Genomic DNA, 17400 nt, shown 5'->3' on the forward strand with positions numbered 1-17400 from the left:
CAGATTTTCGAAGGAAAAAATCGTTTATTGATTTGGGGATGTACGGCGGGTGGGCGGCTGTCAAACAGTGTCCATTCATTTACATGAAAACGCTTTGATGATATTTTTTCAAATTTTGATATGTTGTTTCCTGTGACTAAAAGAAGGTCAAGTTCAGTTTTCACGACTTTTCTCGTACTTGAATTTTGGACCCTTTTAGAAACCAGAAATTTATTTATTATGTGATTGAGTTATTTCCCTTTGAACAGAAATTAATAAGTTTATGTATAGCTGAAATGTATAGATAGTCTATCAATGATTGTATCTGTTCAATTGATTAGTCAGGAGTTGTCAAACATGTATAACTAATTTTTTTTTAAGTCATGTGTGTTTGGAAGGTAGATGTCACAGTTGTTGTGTGGTATTTTATTTTTGTTGTGTGTGTTAATGTTAAATTTTTACTTGATCCTGTTTGGGTGTTCAGATTTGCAAATATCATTTTCATTAGATAATAATCTATTTTTATTAAAGGATATATTTCATTACATTACATTGTGTAGATAAAGTTGTTGACTTTGATAGATAAGTTGCAGATAAGATATTAGTTTGTGACAAATGAAAGAAAAAATATTGGGAACTATTAATTATATTTGATTATAATTTGAAAACATTATATCTAATTTTAGAGAACAATTTTTTAATGGTGAAATCATCTAATTTTAGATTTGCATTACTGGTTCATGGAAACAAGTTTGAGTTAATTCCCTTTGAACAGAAATTGTTTTAATTATTGCAAACCAAATGAAAGTTTTCCACAGAGTCATCTGCTCTTGACCAGGGTATTTAAACTTTTGTCTATTCTCTTGTCCTATTGAATAAATATAATAGCTATTGTTCTCTGTGTAGTTTTTTCACTGGGACCTTTAGATTTCTTCTAGGAGAAATCTATCACTCATTGATAAATTTACCTGCCCAAAAAATTATCTTCATTTTTTGGGGAAATAGTTGTATAAACTCGCATAAACTGCATGCAATATTGTATTTAATCAATATCAATAATATATTTTCAATCTGTTCAATATAAACACTGATTTAATTATAAAAAGTTTATTTCTGACAAAATTTTTAGTATTGTTCCAATGAATTTGCATGTTTTTGTTGTTGTTCAGTTATAGAATACATTTATCAAGACCTTAATTTAAACACAATAATTTTGAAGTTTTTATTTGTCAAACACACAAAAAAAAGCAAATTTTAATAGGGAAAATATAAAAAATTTGTTCAGAAATCAACTTTTAATTTTTGAATCAGTGTTTATATTGAAACTATTAAAATATTAATATAGTCCTTATATAGTATTTGTACATGTATTTTCATTATTGACAGTTCAAACTTTTGTTCAGGTAAATTAATCAGTGAGTGATAGATTTCTCTTGGAAGAAATTTAAAGGTCCCATCAAATATACAAAGAGAACAATAGCTATTGTATTAGATGGGACAAAAGAACTTACAAAAGTTTAAATCGACAGGTAACTTGCAGGTGAATCTGTGGAAAAGTATCATTGGGTTCGCAATAATAAGTATTTTATCAAAAATTTATATTTTTGGGTTCTTTGATAAGCTGATTCTAACAATGTACTTAGATTTTGGATATCGCACCACAATAGGTAAATGTCCAATTTCAAATTTTTCAGTTCTTTGACCACATTTATTTTGTGTCACAAACCTATGCTGTATCAAATATTCAATCACAATCCAAATTCAGAGCTGTTTTAAGCTTAAATGTTGTGTCCATACTTGCTCAACTGTTCTGGGTTGGAACTCTGCAGGAAAATCCAGTTTGCTGTCACTCTGACAGCCTCTTGTTATATGTTGCGGTTGTATAATGTTATGACGTTGTCAGCCTCATCGTTGTCGTTGTCCAAAGACATTTGGTTTCCAGACAACTTGAGAACAACTTGACAAATAAACCTCAACTACCATACACATCCATCTGTACCCCACTTGTAAGCAATATTCAAACACCAAAAAATTATTAATTGATTTAATAAAAGGTTTCCTACCAATTACAGCTTAAGCTTAATTCTTTTATGGAGCATTTTGAAAACTTGGCTAATATTGTCCATTAATAAATAAATAAATAAAATTCTTGGTGTTCTTGGATATAATTTGCTGAATCTAACCGTGTATTTAAATTTTGGATATTGGAAAATAATAGGTAAAAGTCCAATTTCAAATCTTTCAGTTCTTTGACCACATTCATTCTGTGTCAGAAACCTATGCTGTGTCAAATATTTAATCACAATCCAAATTCAGAACTGTATCAAGCTTGAATGTAGTGTTAATACTTGCTCCAACTGATCAGGGTTCAACCTCTGCGGTCATATCAAGCTGAGCTTTTTAATTAAGAGTTTTCAACATGTACAGTATCATAGAAAAACAATTCAGGTATATTTTTTATTGCATATATAAATCAATTTCCTTAATCTAATGTGAACTCATCATAGATACCATTGTAATAGATAAGCACGAAAACACTACACAACCGAAACGGTAATGGAATTTCACTTCTCCAAGAAGTTGACTACTTCTTCCTACTTTCTCAAGGAAGAAGAAGTCACTTCTCCCTCTCAAAATTCCTGGATGAGGCCCTGCAAGTGTTCCAACAAGACCAGAATTTTCTTTAAGAAAAATAGACAAATGAAAAGTGCTGAAAAAACATATAGACTGCAATGGCAGTTTATTTGTAAATTCTCTAAAGTGATAAAATAAAATAAGACATAGTAAAAGTGGAAGACATAACATGGAGAGAAAAAAGGGAATACCCATTCTAATTAATTCTTTTTACAGTATCATGGACTGAAAATTAGAGTGGGTTTGATTTTTATAACTTACAGATCTAGATCTGGTCCTTTAAAAACTGTGATATTGGAGATTAATAGATTAGATTTTCAACTCCATATACTTAATGGTCTGATTTTTATTATGCCCCCGCTGAAGCGGAGGGGGCATTAAGTGTTACCCTTGTCCGTCCCCGTCTGTCCGTCCGTACGTCCGTACGTCCCTAAAATTGGTTTCCGTTCTCTAACTTTAGTTTGCCTCAACCAAATGTTAAAACTTATACATATTGCTTATTACCACAAAACACAGATCAAGTTCCAAAATGGGTGGCGTCACTTTTACTGTTTATGAGTTATGCTCCTTTATAAACATAAAAATTGCTGAATTTTTCGTTTCCGTTCTCTAACTTTAGTTTGCCTCAACCAAATGTTATGAAACTTATACACAATGCTTATAATCACAAAATGGTCTTAACAACGTGAATCCTGCATCTGTATGTTGAAGTTGACTCATGCACATTTATTTTTTACATTATATCACGTGTTTATAGCTATAGGTAAAGTTTTGAGGTGACAATTGAAAATTCTATTGTCAAAAACAAGACTCGAATAACTTATCACTTACCTACCTTTTTTTGTATTGACAAATAATATTTCATTCAGTAATAATTGTGGATCGCTTGTTTCGGAAGTTACTGGATGGTGACATTGATCGACAATCTGAATCAACACAGAATCATAAGCATGTGAAAAATAAGTGAATTACTAGAGAAATGTTAATATTTAACTGGATATCCGAAGGAAAATATTTGTTATTAATTTGGTGATGGGCGGTCAGGCGGGAGCCTGCCAAACCGTGTCTGTTCAATAACTTGAAATCACTTTGACGAAATCTTTTCAAATTTATATATGTTGTTTCTTGTGACTAAATGAAGGCCTAGTTAGATTTTCACAATTTAAGCTTTTATTGTTGTTAAGTTGTAGTAGACCTTTAAGTAGCGAAAAGTGATATTTAGTGCGTTGTCCGTGCAATGACTTGAAACCGCTTTGACGAAATCTTTTTAAATTTAGATATGTTGTTTCCTGTAACTAAATGAAGGTCCAGTTTGATTTTTACAATTTTAGCTTTTATCTTTGTTGAGTTGTAGAACTTAAGTAGCGAAAAGTGATACTTACCGGTAGTTTGATTATGGCCTTTCCATTTCTGAACCCTACAAAAAATCATTTATTTGTTTTACTTGATCCTGTTTTGGGGTCCAGATTTGCAAATATCATTTTCATACAGCAAAATCCAGTTTACTGTCAATCTGACAGCCTCTTGTTTTTAATATTTTCCATGCATTCCCATTTGTGAATTGAACTTTTCTATATATCAGTTGTTAAATGATTTGATGTATTTAATTTGTCCTTTAAGAATCAACTATTACTATTTTAACATTCCAGTGTGTTTGTTTGTTTACATCTTTATATGTTTATAGCGCTGTGTGGCTGCCAAAGTTTTATCAAGAGGTCTTGCAGTTAAGGCATACAGACAAATATTGGCAAATTGGAGTATGGGAAGACAATAATTCTATAGCAGAACATTTCTGAAGATTTTGATAAGATAAAGGAATTTTTTACAAGAAAGATCACATACACTTGTTTTATAGTTCAAGTACCGTATATAAAACATATTTAACTTTTTTTTTAAATTTGAAGTATCATATGACTTATCTTACTAAAATTTTCTTTGATGCATATAGATATTCTTATTTTCTATCCTCAGATTTTCCTGTTAAGGTTAGCAGCTCATCCAATTCTAAGTCAAGACAGAATGTTTATATCATTCCTACAACAGGTAAACTCAATACTTGAACATGGGGAGCTATCAAATGGATAAGTAAATAACTTCAATTATTATAAGCTATATATATATATATAGCTAGTTCCTTAGGAGGGGTTACCTGAAAACAACTGGTTTACATGTACCTCTGTCATTTCATTTGTGCATCTGTTTGTCTGTTTTGTTTTGTTCGTAACAAATTTACTTTAGTATTTTCTCATCAACTATAAGTCAATTCTTCTTGATATTTGGCACCAAACCTCATCTAGCTGGTTATGCCATTTTGACACCTTTTCTGTAAAGTATGAATCAATTGATTTAATAGATTCTTTATGTAGTCTTATCATAAGAAGTTACAAATTAAGTTTGAGATTCATTCCAGTTGTGTAAGTTGTTGCTCTTGGACATAGAAAATTGTTGGAAAATATTTGTTTTCAGTGAAAAACAGACAATCTTATTCTTGGGAGATGGGTTGAACTGACAGTAGTTGAAAATGTTCACATCTTTAAATAAATATTCTGATCCTTGGTATGGAACATTGTATTGCATATGTAATACCTTCTTCCTGAAGAGAGGGTATACTGGTTGACCTCTGTCCATCTGTCAGTAGGTCCTATGAACTTTCCATTACATTTTTCTCAGAAACTACAAGTCAGAGCTTATAAATTTAGTAGAAAGCTTCATGTGAGCATGTTATACCCTGTGATGCATTTTTACATTTCATTGCTCATCAACTTCATGTGTACCAAATACTTATATATTATTACACATTATTGCCATGTAGAAATTTTGGTCTCATTTTCCTCAGAAACTATGAATCAGAGCTTCTGGAAATATAGTACCAAGCTTTGTGTGAGCACGCTTTACTGAGCGATGTGTTTTCACAATCATCGCTCATCCACTTCCTGTATAGGGATAACTTGTATATTCTTTCATGTAATGACCATTATGAAATTTTCATCACATTTTTCTAAGGAACTATGAATAAGAGCTTCCTAAAATTAGATATTAACCTTCATATGAGTATGCTTTGCTGTGTGATATGTTTTTACATCCATCTCAACTTCTTGTTTGTCTTATACTTATGGCAGTAAGGAAAACCTCAAAGTCATGCAAATGCACAGTATTAACATTTAAAATGTCTGTATGATGATGACTTTGCATGAAAATTCTTTCTTTTAAGTTTTAATTTTGACTGGAGTACACTAAGCATCCACTGAACTACTAAATAAAGGATATGTAAATCATTTTAATAATATTTTGAATATTTGTTGCAGGATGAAGGTTGGAAAGAAGCAGTCTACTCAACAGACTTTCAGAGCAAAGTAAGATATAGAAAGGGCCACATCACTTGGCGTCGACGTCCGTTAAAAATCTTCTTCTCTAAAGCTACTGATCCAAATTCAACCAAACTTGGCCACAATCATCAATAGGGTATCTAGTTTAAAAAAGGTGTCGGATGACCCCGCTTGCCAACCAAGATGGCCGACATGGCTAAAAATAGAACATAGGGGTAAAATGCAACTTTTGTCTATTAACTTGAAAACCACTATTAAAAGAGAAAATCTGACAAGGACAGAAATGTTTGGAATGATGAGATCTACCTATTGTCTATATACTTCTAAGCTGTCAGACGACTTTTTATAGGAGTTATTGCCCTTAAATGACGAATTTTACCAACTTTTAAAATTTTTGCTTATTATCTTGAAAACTATAATAGATAGAGAGAAACTTTAATAGCAAAAATGATCAGCAAGATAAGTTCAACAAATAAGTCAGCATTTTTGAAATCGTCTGATGACCCCTTATTGGAGTTATTGCCCTTTAATGACGATGTTTACTATTTTTTTGTGTTTTTGCCTAATATCTGAAAAAGTATACCGGTAATAGATAGATAGAAACTTAAATAGGCAAAATGATCAGCAAGGCTAGATCAACAAATAAGAGATTTTTGTCATGAATTCTATTCTAATCCACAAAGATAGAGAGTATCCATTGTTGAAGATGCACATAGACCTAGGTGAGCGCCACAGGCTCTTTAGAACCTCTTAGTTAATTTTAAAGATTGTCATTTGGAGTCATGGGACTTAATCATTTTATTTTTAAAAGCAGTGTATCACTTTTAGAATTCACATCGAAGGAAAAATCGGTTATTGATTTGGAGATGTACGGCAGACTGGCGGATGCCAAACAGTGTCCGTTCATTAACATGAAAACGCTTTGACGAAATCTTTTCTGTGTTTCCTGTGATTAAATGAAGGTCAAGTTCAATTTTCACGATTTTAGCTGTTGTTGTTGAGTTGTAGACCTTTCAGTAGCAAAAGTGATACTTATTATTTGATTTATTTATTTTGAGTTATTTCCCTTTGAACAGAAATGGTGTAATTAATAAGTATATGGATAGATAGTCTATCAATGATTGTATGTGTTTTATTCATGCAATAATTTCCACCTTTTATCAAGATAACAAACATGTGGTAATTATCAACTAACAAAATTATAATTGGAGTGACTGATTTATTTGAAAGTTTTGTGTTTCCTAAGTGTTGTTGATGAAAAGCTCTGTAGGTCAATATAAATATAGTTTGAAATTTACTGCTCATTATTATATATTTTGAAATTAATTACAGATAAGTTTTTTTTTTTTTTGGTAAATGTTTTGAAGAATTTTGTGGTTGGCTTGTTTGTTATTCTGTATAAACTAATTTTCTGAATGCTATATATATATATATATATATAAACAACTCTGAATTGAAAACAACGTTCAAACCTATGATTGCATTGGATAAAAACTGCAATTTTTATACGTGTGCATGTCAAACAAATTTCTTGGTAGAGGGGTCTAAATACAGCACAAACAACATTTTCCAAAAGACCAAAAAGTGAAAAGTATATTTTAACAAAACGCATTTGACTAACAGGTCGAACAACTGATGTTCTTAAACCCTGCTGACTGCCATTGGCGATTGCCAAATAAATTGATCACCAGATGTTACATGGATCTTAATTATTAATTTTGATACCAAACAGAAAACAATAAACTTGCGGAAAAGATGGTATATCGCAAACATGAGGTGCAAAAAATTTTATACACCATATCCTGATTTCGACAATGTCTCTTCAGTGATGTTAGGGATCGATATGGCATTTGGAAGGTCATATAATTTACCTCAATTTAGGACAGACTCTAGATCTTGAATTTTAAAGAGTCGAAATAGGATGAACGGATCATATTAACCCGAAGGAAAATATAATACAAGCCCAAACGAAAAAATATAAACAAGTCTAAATTGAAAACAACGTTCAAACCTATGATTGCGTTGGATAAAAACTGCAATTTTTATACGTGTGCATGTAAAACAAATTTCTTGGTAGAGGGGTCTAAATACAGCACAAACAACATTTTCCAAAAGACCAAAAAGTAAAAAGTATATTTTAACAAAACGCATATATATATATATATATATTTATGGAGCAAACTCCTTTAAAAACTAAAATTAAATTGTTTATTAATAAACATGTCTTTAGATTTTTGATTTTGAGCCCAGTTTTCAAGTTGGTCCTAATCGGGGGTCCAAAATTAAACTGTTTGATTTCAACAAAAATTGAATATATGGGGTTCTTTGAAATGCTGAATCTAAATTTTTTTTTTACTTGATCCTGTTTGGGGGTCCAGATTTGCAAATATCATTTTCATGCAGGAAAATCCGGTTTGTTGTCACTCTGACAGCCTCTTGTTTTTTTATTTTTTAAGTTATAAAACAATTTAAAGATTGATGAAATTTTATTTTGATAATGGTCTGAATTATTGTTTTTGGTGTTATGGGACTCTGTTTATAAAGTTTTCACCAAATGGCATGGTTCTGCCCTTGCCACATATTTACAAATTTTAATAATAGGCCTGAAAATTTAGTAACTGTGGGTTATTTTCATTTGTACATTTTGTGTTGTCAACATGTACATTACCATAATGTTTGTAGATCTTTGAGCAAAAGCCAATTATGGTTTGAATATAAATCTGGGTTTTTGGGTAATTATATAAAGATTGCATGAAATGCAGTCAAAACCCTATGGTACTAACTTGATATCTATATCTTCCAAGGTTGATCACTACCTTTGGTAGTCCAAACAAAATAGTGCAGTGAAGTGATCATTATTTAGATCATATCCAGTCAATGTCATGCAATTTATTGTCCTTCGCGTAACGCGTTGCAGGGGACATAGAAATACCAGGTGTCTGTCCGTCGGGTCTTGTTGGCGCTCTCACGTGAACAATTCTTGCCAGATTTTTATGAAACTTATATCATAGGTTTATATCAGCAATGTCTTGGACGAGTTCGAAAATCAGTGCCAATCAATTATTTTTAAAAGAATTATGCCCCTTGGAAAAATAAATTATATGGAGAATTGCATTGTTAGCACTCTCATATGTACAATTCTTGCCAGAATTTTATGAAACTTGAATCATAGGTTTATGTAAGCAATGTCTTGGAGGTATTTGAAAATCAGTGCAGATCAAAAAAAATTTAAATTTTATGCCCCTTGGAAATATTAATTATATGGAAAATTGCCTTATAAGCGCTGTAATGTGTACAATTTTTGCTAGATTTTTATGAAATTTATATTATAGGTTTATATCATCAATGATATACTTGAAGAGTTCAAAAATCAGTGCCGATCAATTATTTTTAAAAGAATTATGCCCCTTGGAAAAATATTGAGTATATGGAAAATTGCAATGTTAGCACTCTCATGTGTTCAATTCTTGCCAGAATTTTATGAAACTTTTCTATGAGGTTTATATCAGCAATGTCTTTGACAGTTTAGAAAATAAGTTCTGATCAAATATTTTTAACGAGTTATGCCCCTTGGAAATATAAATTAAAATGGAAATCACATTGCATTTGCTCGAAGCCTTCATTTCTCTTAAGATATTAATAAAAAGTTTTAAAGAACAAAAAAAAAGTGCTTTTTTAGCTCACCTGGCCAAATGGGCCAAGTGAGCTTTTCTCATCACTTGGCGTCCGTCATCGTCGTCCGTCGTCTGTCTTCGTTGTCTGTTAACTTTTACAAAAATCTTCTCTGAAACTATTGGGCCAAATTTTACCAAACTTGGCCACAATCATCATTCAGGTATCTAGTTTAAAAAACTTGTCCGATGACCCTACCTGCCAACCAAGATGGCTGACATGGCTAAAAATAAAACATAAGGGTAAAATGCAAGTTTTGTCTATTATTTTGAAAACCGTTATAAATAGTTAGTTTGTGACAAATAAAAGAAAAAATATTTGGAACTAGTAATTATATTTGATTATAATTTGAAAATAGATATACACTGTATTACATCATATCTAATTTTAGAGAACTATAATTTTAATCAAATCTAATGTAAAGAGTGTTTTCCACACTTTTTTTCATCATGCTTGAAGATATTGATTGATAATTGGTATATAGCTTTATCATGACAAGTTATACAGATCAAGTTCGAAATTTTGTTTCGGTCTGATAATTTTGTGCAGAGTTATGGTCCTTGGACTTGAAAAATTCACTCATTTAATCAGTTTTCCACACTGTTTTTAGTCATGCTTGAAGATATTGACTTGATATTTTCTTTTTGTTTACACCATGACAAGTTATAGAACAAGTTAGCTTTTTGTTCCAGTATAATGAATTTTTACCCGGTAGGGGACTATGTATTGCCATGCAATACTCTTAGAATGCTTGTTAACTTGCTTAGCAAAATACAATTCAATGTTTTATTTAGAAATTCTCAAAGTTGCAAAACTAAAGCAATTTTACCCTTCAGTTCTCACCAGCACTTTGATTTGATCGAGTGACTTATTATAAAAATAAGAAGATGTGGTTTGATTGCCAATGAGACAACTCTCCACTAGAGATTAAAGGACATATATAGTAGTTAACAACTATAGCTATATAGGTCACCGTTTGGCCTTAAACAATGAGTAAATACTCATATGATATAGTAAGCTATAAAAGGTCCTGAAATGACAAGTGTAAAAGAATTCAAAGGAGAAAACTAACAGCCTGATTTATGTACAAAAAAATAAACAAAAAACAAATATGATATACATTTTCATGGTTCTGTCACTACTTTGAAAAAAAGTTAAGATTTTTTGTAATGTTCATTTCTCTCTTATTATGAATAATAGGATAAATATATTTTGTATGTGTGTACCTTGCAATGTCCTCATGCCTGTCAGACAGTTTTTGCTTGACCTGGACCTCATTTCATGGATCAGTGAACAAGGTTAAGTTTTTTCGTGGTCAAGTCCATATTTCAGATACTATAAGCAATAGGTCTACTATACCTGGTGTATTGAATGATGGTAAGGTGTACATATCCAACTGGCAGGTGTCATCTGACCTTGACCTCATTTTCATGGTTCATTGGACAATGTTTAGTTTTTGTGGTTTGGTCTATTTCTCAGAAATTATTAGCAATAGGTCAACTATATTTGGTGAATGGAACAATTGTAGGGTGTACATGTCTGTCTTGCAGGGTTCATATGACCTTGACCTCATGTTTATGGTTAATTGGTGAATGATAAGTTTTCGTAAGTTTGTCAGACTATCAGATACCTTTAAGCAATAGGTCAACTATATTTAGTGTATGGAATGATTGTAAGATGTACATGTCTGTCTGGCAGGGTTCATATGAACTTGATCTCATTTTCATGGTTCATTGGTCAATATTAAGATTTTGTGGTTAGATCTGTTTTCAGGTACTATCAGCGATAAGACCACTATATTTAGTGTATGGAATGATTATAAGGTGTACATGTCTGTCTGGCATGGTTCATCAGACCGTGACCTCATTTTCATAGAACATTGATAATGCTAAGTTTATGTGATACTTGTAGTAAAACCTTCATATTACAGACTTTCAACATGAAATCAATGATAAGTAAAACAGGCCAGACATTTCAGCATGGCACTTTTGTTATATATCCTGCTGTTTTAAAAATCTTTTGTTTTAAAAAAATATTTTTGACTATTGCAATTTTCTATCATTTAAATGAAGAATAACAAATATAGTCCTTAATTCGTGATTAGACTACAATGCTATCTTATGATTGTACTAATTTATCATCCATGCAATTACTTTGTACACCAAAAGTATGTACTATGAAACCATGTGAAGGGAAATTATGGTAACTTCATGATTTTTATGCCCCCGCTGTAGTGGAGGGGGCATTAAGTTTTACCCTTGTCCTTCTGTACATATACATACGTACGAACGTAGTACATACATGTACGTACGTCCCAAAATTGGTTTCCGTTCTCTAATTTTAGATTGCCTCAACCAAATGTTATGAAACTTATACACAATGCTTATTACCACAAAACACAGATCGAGTTGGAATTTTGGTGGCGTCACTTGTACCGTTCTAGAGTTATGCCCCTTTACAAATGGAAAAATTGCTGAATTTTTAGTTTCCGTTCTCTTACTTTAGTTTGCCTCAACCAAATGTTATGAAACATATACACAATGCTTATTACCACAAAATACAGATCAAATTTGAATTTTGGTGGCATCACTTTTACCGTTCCAGAGTTATGCCCCTTTACAAATGGAAAAATTGCTGATTTTTTTCTTTCCTTTCTCTTACTTTAGTTTGCCTCAACCAAATGTTATGAAACATATACACAATGCTTATTACCACAAAATACAGATCAATTTTGAAATTTGGTGGCGTCACTTTTACTGTTCTAGAGTTATGCCCCTTTACAAATGGAAAAATTGCTGAATTTTTCGTTTCCGTTCTATAACTTTAGTTTGCCTCAACCAAATATTATGAGACTTACACTATCTATGGGCACATATATCTATATTTTTATACAACCGCAAAAAAAATTTTGTGGTCGTATATTGGTATGACGTTGGCGTCATCGTCGTCGTCGTTGTCGTCGTCCGAAGACACATTATTTTTCGCACTCTAACCTTAGTTTAAGTGAATGGATCTCTATGAAATTTTACCATAAGGTTCAATACCACAAAAGGAAGGTGGGGATTGATTTTGGGGATTATGGTACCAACAGTTAAGGAATTAGGGGCCAAAAAGGGGCCAAAAATAAGCATTTTTGTAACTTCCAGACATAACTTGTGTGTAAGTGTATGGATCTCTCTGACATTGTACCACAAGGTTTTATATCACAAAGGGAATGCTGGGATTGATTTTGGGGGTAATTGCCTCCAAATTTTAGGAATTAGGGGCCAAAAAGAGGCAAAAAACAAGCATTTTTCTAGTTTCATGACAATAACTTGTGTGTAAGTGTATGGATCTCTCTGACATTGTATCACAAGGTTCCATATCACAAAGGGAAAGCTGGAATTTAGTTTGGGGGTAATTGCCCAAAAAGTTTAGGATTAGGGGCCAAAAAGGGGCCAAAAATAATCATTTTTCTAGTTTCCAGACAATAACTTGTGTTCAAGTGTATGGATCTCTCTGAAATTGTACTGCAAGGTACCATACCACAAAGGGAAGGCTGGGATTGATTTTGGGGGTCATTCCCTCAAAATTTTAAGAATTAGGGGCCATAAAAGGGCAAAAAAAACAAGCATTTTTCTAGTTTCAGGACAATAACTTGTGTGTAAGTGTATGGATCTTTATGAAATTGTACTGCAAGGTTCCATATCACAAAGGGAAAGCTGGGTTTGAGTTTGGGGGTAATTGCCCTAAACGTTTAGGAATTTGGGGCCAAAAAGGGGCCAAAAAATAAGCATTTTTCTAGTTACCGGATAATAACTTGTGTTCAAGTGTATGGATCTCTCTGAAATTGTACTGCAAGGTACCATACCACAAAGGGAAGGCTGGGATTGAGTTTGGGGGTGATGAATCATAAGGGGGTTCAAAAAATTTGGGGGGGATTTTTTTTTTCTTTAAAATTTTCCAATTTAAATTGGTTATTTCTGATTTATATATAAAAGCAAATAATAATGATATGGTTTGAATAGGTAAATTAAAAAATTTTAAGTTCTTAGACCACTTTCATTCTGTGTCAGAAACCTATGCTGTGTCAAATATTTAATTACAATCCAAATTCAGTGCTGTATCAAGCTTGAATGTTGTGTCCATACTTGCCCCAACTGTTCAGGGTTCGACCGCTGCGGTCGTTCAAGCTGCGCCCCAGCGGAGCATTTTATTAAAATTTATAATAGCTTTACAGTTTTACTGTGAAATGGAAAAATGTTTTCAAAACATGTAATGCTCCCACTGCAATTTAATTATATATGCCTGTTTTTGGTCAATTTTTTTGTAATCTTACCATATAAAGAAGTACATGTAGTAAGACACCCCTTTATATTATCAATATACATTCTGGAGTCAAGGGCCTTTTTAAAATCACATATTTTTATGTGAGATTGACTTAGAAACCACTATTTTCCCAATTCTTGTTCACTGTATTTATAAACTGATGATCAGGTAAATCACTGTCACAAATTGGATAAATATGATAGCTATGATACATGTGCTAGTGAGTTATCATGGTTATCTGTAGTGAAAAGTCAAGTCACATCAACTGCTATATCACAAAGCTGTCACAGTAAGACAATTATTAAATCAAACCTTGTTGTCTAGACAGTATTTTCACTGCTACCAATTTTCATGTTTGTGAAATACTCTTCAATTTATATCGCCAATACTTGGCATTAATTCATAAAAAGCATATACTACCAAATTCATGAATTTATGAATGCCCAGCATAACTATTAATTATCAACTGTTTAAGCCTGTAGTTAAATATTTTGATTTAGAAGGTGCTGATCTCTTCAATTTGTTTAAATTGACTTCATGATGAATTATTGATAAAGGAAATGAAATTGCATGAACAACAAATTACTTCAATATTGTGAATTATTCTAGCTGGTCTTGGGCTCATCCTTTGTATGGAAGACTTTGAAATTAAAACCAGTGGTCAACTTCACTTTACATATATCTTTTGATAAACAAATAAAGACCATAGATTTTGAAAACAGATCATTTATATTCTATTGTCAGTCAGCCTACCTACAATGAATCTGATATTTGGTAATAATATAAGATTAATAAATTTAATGAAGAAAAATCTAGCCTATCATAATATACCCCCCAAAAAAATAGAAACAATGGCCGTCTTTTCTATCAGAGCTCCCAAGCTCTTTGATTTCATTGATTTGTCCCAGCCTGATTAGTGCTGAAAAAAATTCATCAAATGGAATGGGATTTTCACTCATAAAAATTTGTCAAGTATATCCAGTGTTCTCACCAGTATTTTCAAATAACACTATGGTATTTGGAAATAGCACTGACACCATGAAATTATATAGCACAACATCTGTAATACATTCTATTATCAAATCTATTCATATGGTACCATGGTGCTATATGGCCTTGGGGAAAAATTTCATCCAGAGTTGTTAGACTTTAATATTCATTAAATTCATGAAAATAAGTATTAAGATACAGAACAAAGGTAACAAAAAAACAGGCTGGTAACAACCATTGTCGTTTAGTTTTTCTGCACGAGTAGTCAGATCATTGTCCGAGGCATTAGCCGAGGACCTTGACCTGACTTTAACGGTACAAGTGCAGAAAAACTATACGGCTGAATGTTATCAACCCATTTCTTTTGTTACTTATGTTTTGTATCTGACTTGTACGACGTTTTTTATGAGAAAGAAATACATTTTGTATTTGGAAGACGATTGCATGATTAAAAAGATTAAACACAAAAAATGTCCATACTGGTTTATGGGTTTATGTACTACAATGTTTGGACATATTTAATCTTTATCAAATTTGGGATTTTGCGTTAACACTAGAGCTTCTCAATTCTTCAAGCTGTGTCCGAGTAAAATCATTATTGATTATATAATTACTTTGATACATATCAGTGATGTAGTAGTAGATTGAAAAGTGCCCCTCACTCTTGAAAGTGTTTGGAGCAGATCTTGTCCCCTTTCTCGACTCCTATGCACCTAGTCAAATGCGTTTTGTTAAAATATACTTTTTCACTTTTTTGGTCTTTTGGAAAATGTTGTTTGTGCTGTATTTAGACCCGTCTACCAAGAAATTTGTTTTGCATGCACACGTATAAAGATTGCGGTTTTTATCCAACGCAATCATAGGTTTGAACGTTGTTTTCAATTTAGACTTGTTTATATTTTTTTGTTTTGGCTTGTATTATATTTGCCTTTGGGTTTATTTAATCTGTTCATCCTATTTCGACTATTTAAAATTCAAGAGTCAATCCTAAATTGAGGTAAATTATATGGCCTTCCAAATACCGTTTCGATTCCTAACATCACTGAAGAAACATTAATTGTCGAAATCCGGATATGGTGTACCAATTTTTGCACCTCATGTTTGCGGTATACCATCTTTTCCGTAAGTTTATTGTTTTCTGTTTGGTATTAAATTAATAATTAAGATCCATTTTGTTACATCTGGTGATACGTTTATTTGGCAATCCCCATGGAAGTCAGCAGGGTTTAAGAACATCAATTGTCCGACCTGCTAGTCAAATGTGTTTTAACTTCACTTTTTTGGTCTTTTGGAAAATGTATATATAAGTACGTCTAAACAAGTGACAACTCTACGACAGATCCATCCATTGGATCACCAGTGAAGGTGATCATGGCTGAAAACACATTTTATATTCATAACTACTCTAAATATCAGCACAACAATGTTAAATCTGCAAATTTGCGGAAGCAAATTTTTGTTCTTCCCTCGCCGGCATTCAACTCATGCATGAGCAAATTTGCAGATTTAACATTGTTGTGCTGGTATTTAGAGTAGTTATGAATATATATTTATGGTGTACCAATTTTTGCACCTAATGTTTGCGGTATACCATCTTTTCCGCAAGTTTATTGTTTTCTGTTTGGTATTTAATTAATAATTAATATCCATTTTGTTACATCTGGTGATCCGTTTTTTTGGCAATCGCCATGGCAGTCAGCAGGGTTTAAGAACATCTGCTGTTCGACCTGCTTAAACTGCAAAGCAAAGCGACAAGAGGTTTGTACATGGAAACATTATATGGTAATAGTTACTCTTGCAGTCAGTAAATTTGTAGACACTTTATTTAATTTCAGCATTTATTGACATAATAAGCTTTTTTATAAATATGATTTTTGTCGAGCCTTCGACTTTAGTCGAAAAATTGAGACATAGCGATCCTACATTCCGTCGTCGTCGGCGGCGTCCACAAATATTCACTCTGTGGTTAAAGTTTTTGAAATTTTAATAACTTTCTTAAACTATCCTGGATTTCTACCAAACTTGGACAGAAGCTTGTTTATGATCATAAGATAGTATCCAGAAGTAAATTTTGTAAAAATAAAATTCCTGTTTATCCGTATTTTACTTGTAAATGGACTTGGTTTTTCTGCCAGGAAACATTACATTCACTCTGTGGTTAAAGTTTTTAACATTTTAATAACTTTCTTAAACTATCCTGGATTTGTACCAAACTTGGACAGAAGCTTGTTTATGATCATAAGATAGTATCCAGAAGTAAATTTGTTAAAAAAAAAATTTCATTTTTTCTGTATTTTACTTATAAATGGACTTAGTTTTTCTGCCAGGAAACATTACATTCACTCTGTGGTTAAAGTTTTTAAAATTTTAATAACTTTCTTAAACTATCTGGATTTGTACCAAACTTGGACAGAAGCTTGTTTATGATCAAAAGCTAGTATCTAGAAGGAAATTTTGTTAAAATTTTGTACCTGTTTATCCGTATTTTTCT

The 17400-nt window shown here is 32.1% G+C and overlaps 1 protein-coding gene across 1 annotated transcript in view; it reads left to right on the forward strand.

Moving 5' to 3' along the window:
• The window catches only part of LOC127727926 (sorting nexin-4-like), a 129135-nt gene that overhangs the window by 60687 nt on the left and 51048 nt on the right, over nucleotides 1-17400 (forward strand). The window contains exons 5-6 of the mRNA XM_052235083.1: nucleotides 4585-4656; nucleotides 5919-5966. Coding sequence (XP_052091043.1) covers nucleotides 4585-4656; nucleotides 5919-5966 — 120 coding nt within the window. The remainder of the gene's footprint in view (nucleotides 1-4584; nucleotides 4657-5918; nucleotides 5967-17400) is intronic.

The sequence above is a fragment of the Mytilus californianus genome, unplaced genomic scaffold, assembly GCF_021869535.1.
Source record: "Mytilus californianus isolate M0D057914Y unplaced genomic scaffold, xbMytCali1.0.p SCAF_2, whole genome shotgun sequence".
Lineage (NCBI taxonomy): Eukaryota > Metazoa > Mollusca > Bivalvia > Mytilida > Mytilidae > Mytilus > Mytilus californianus.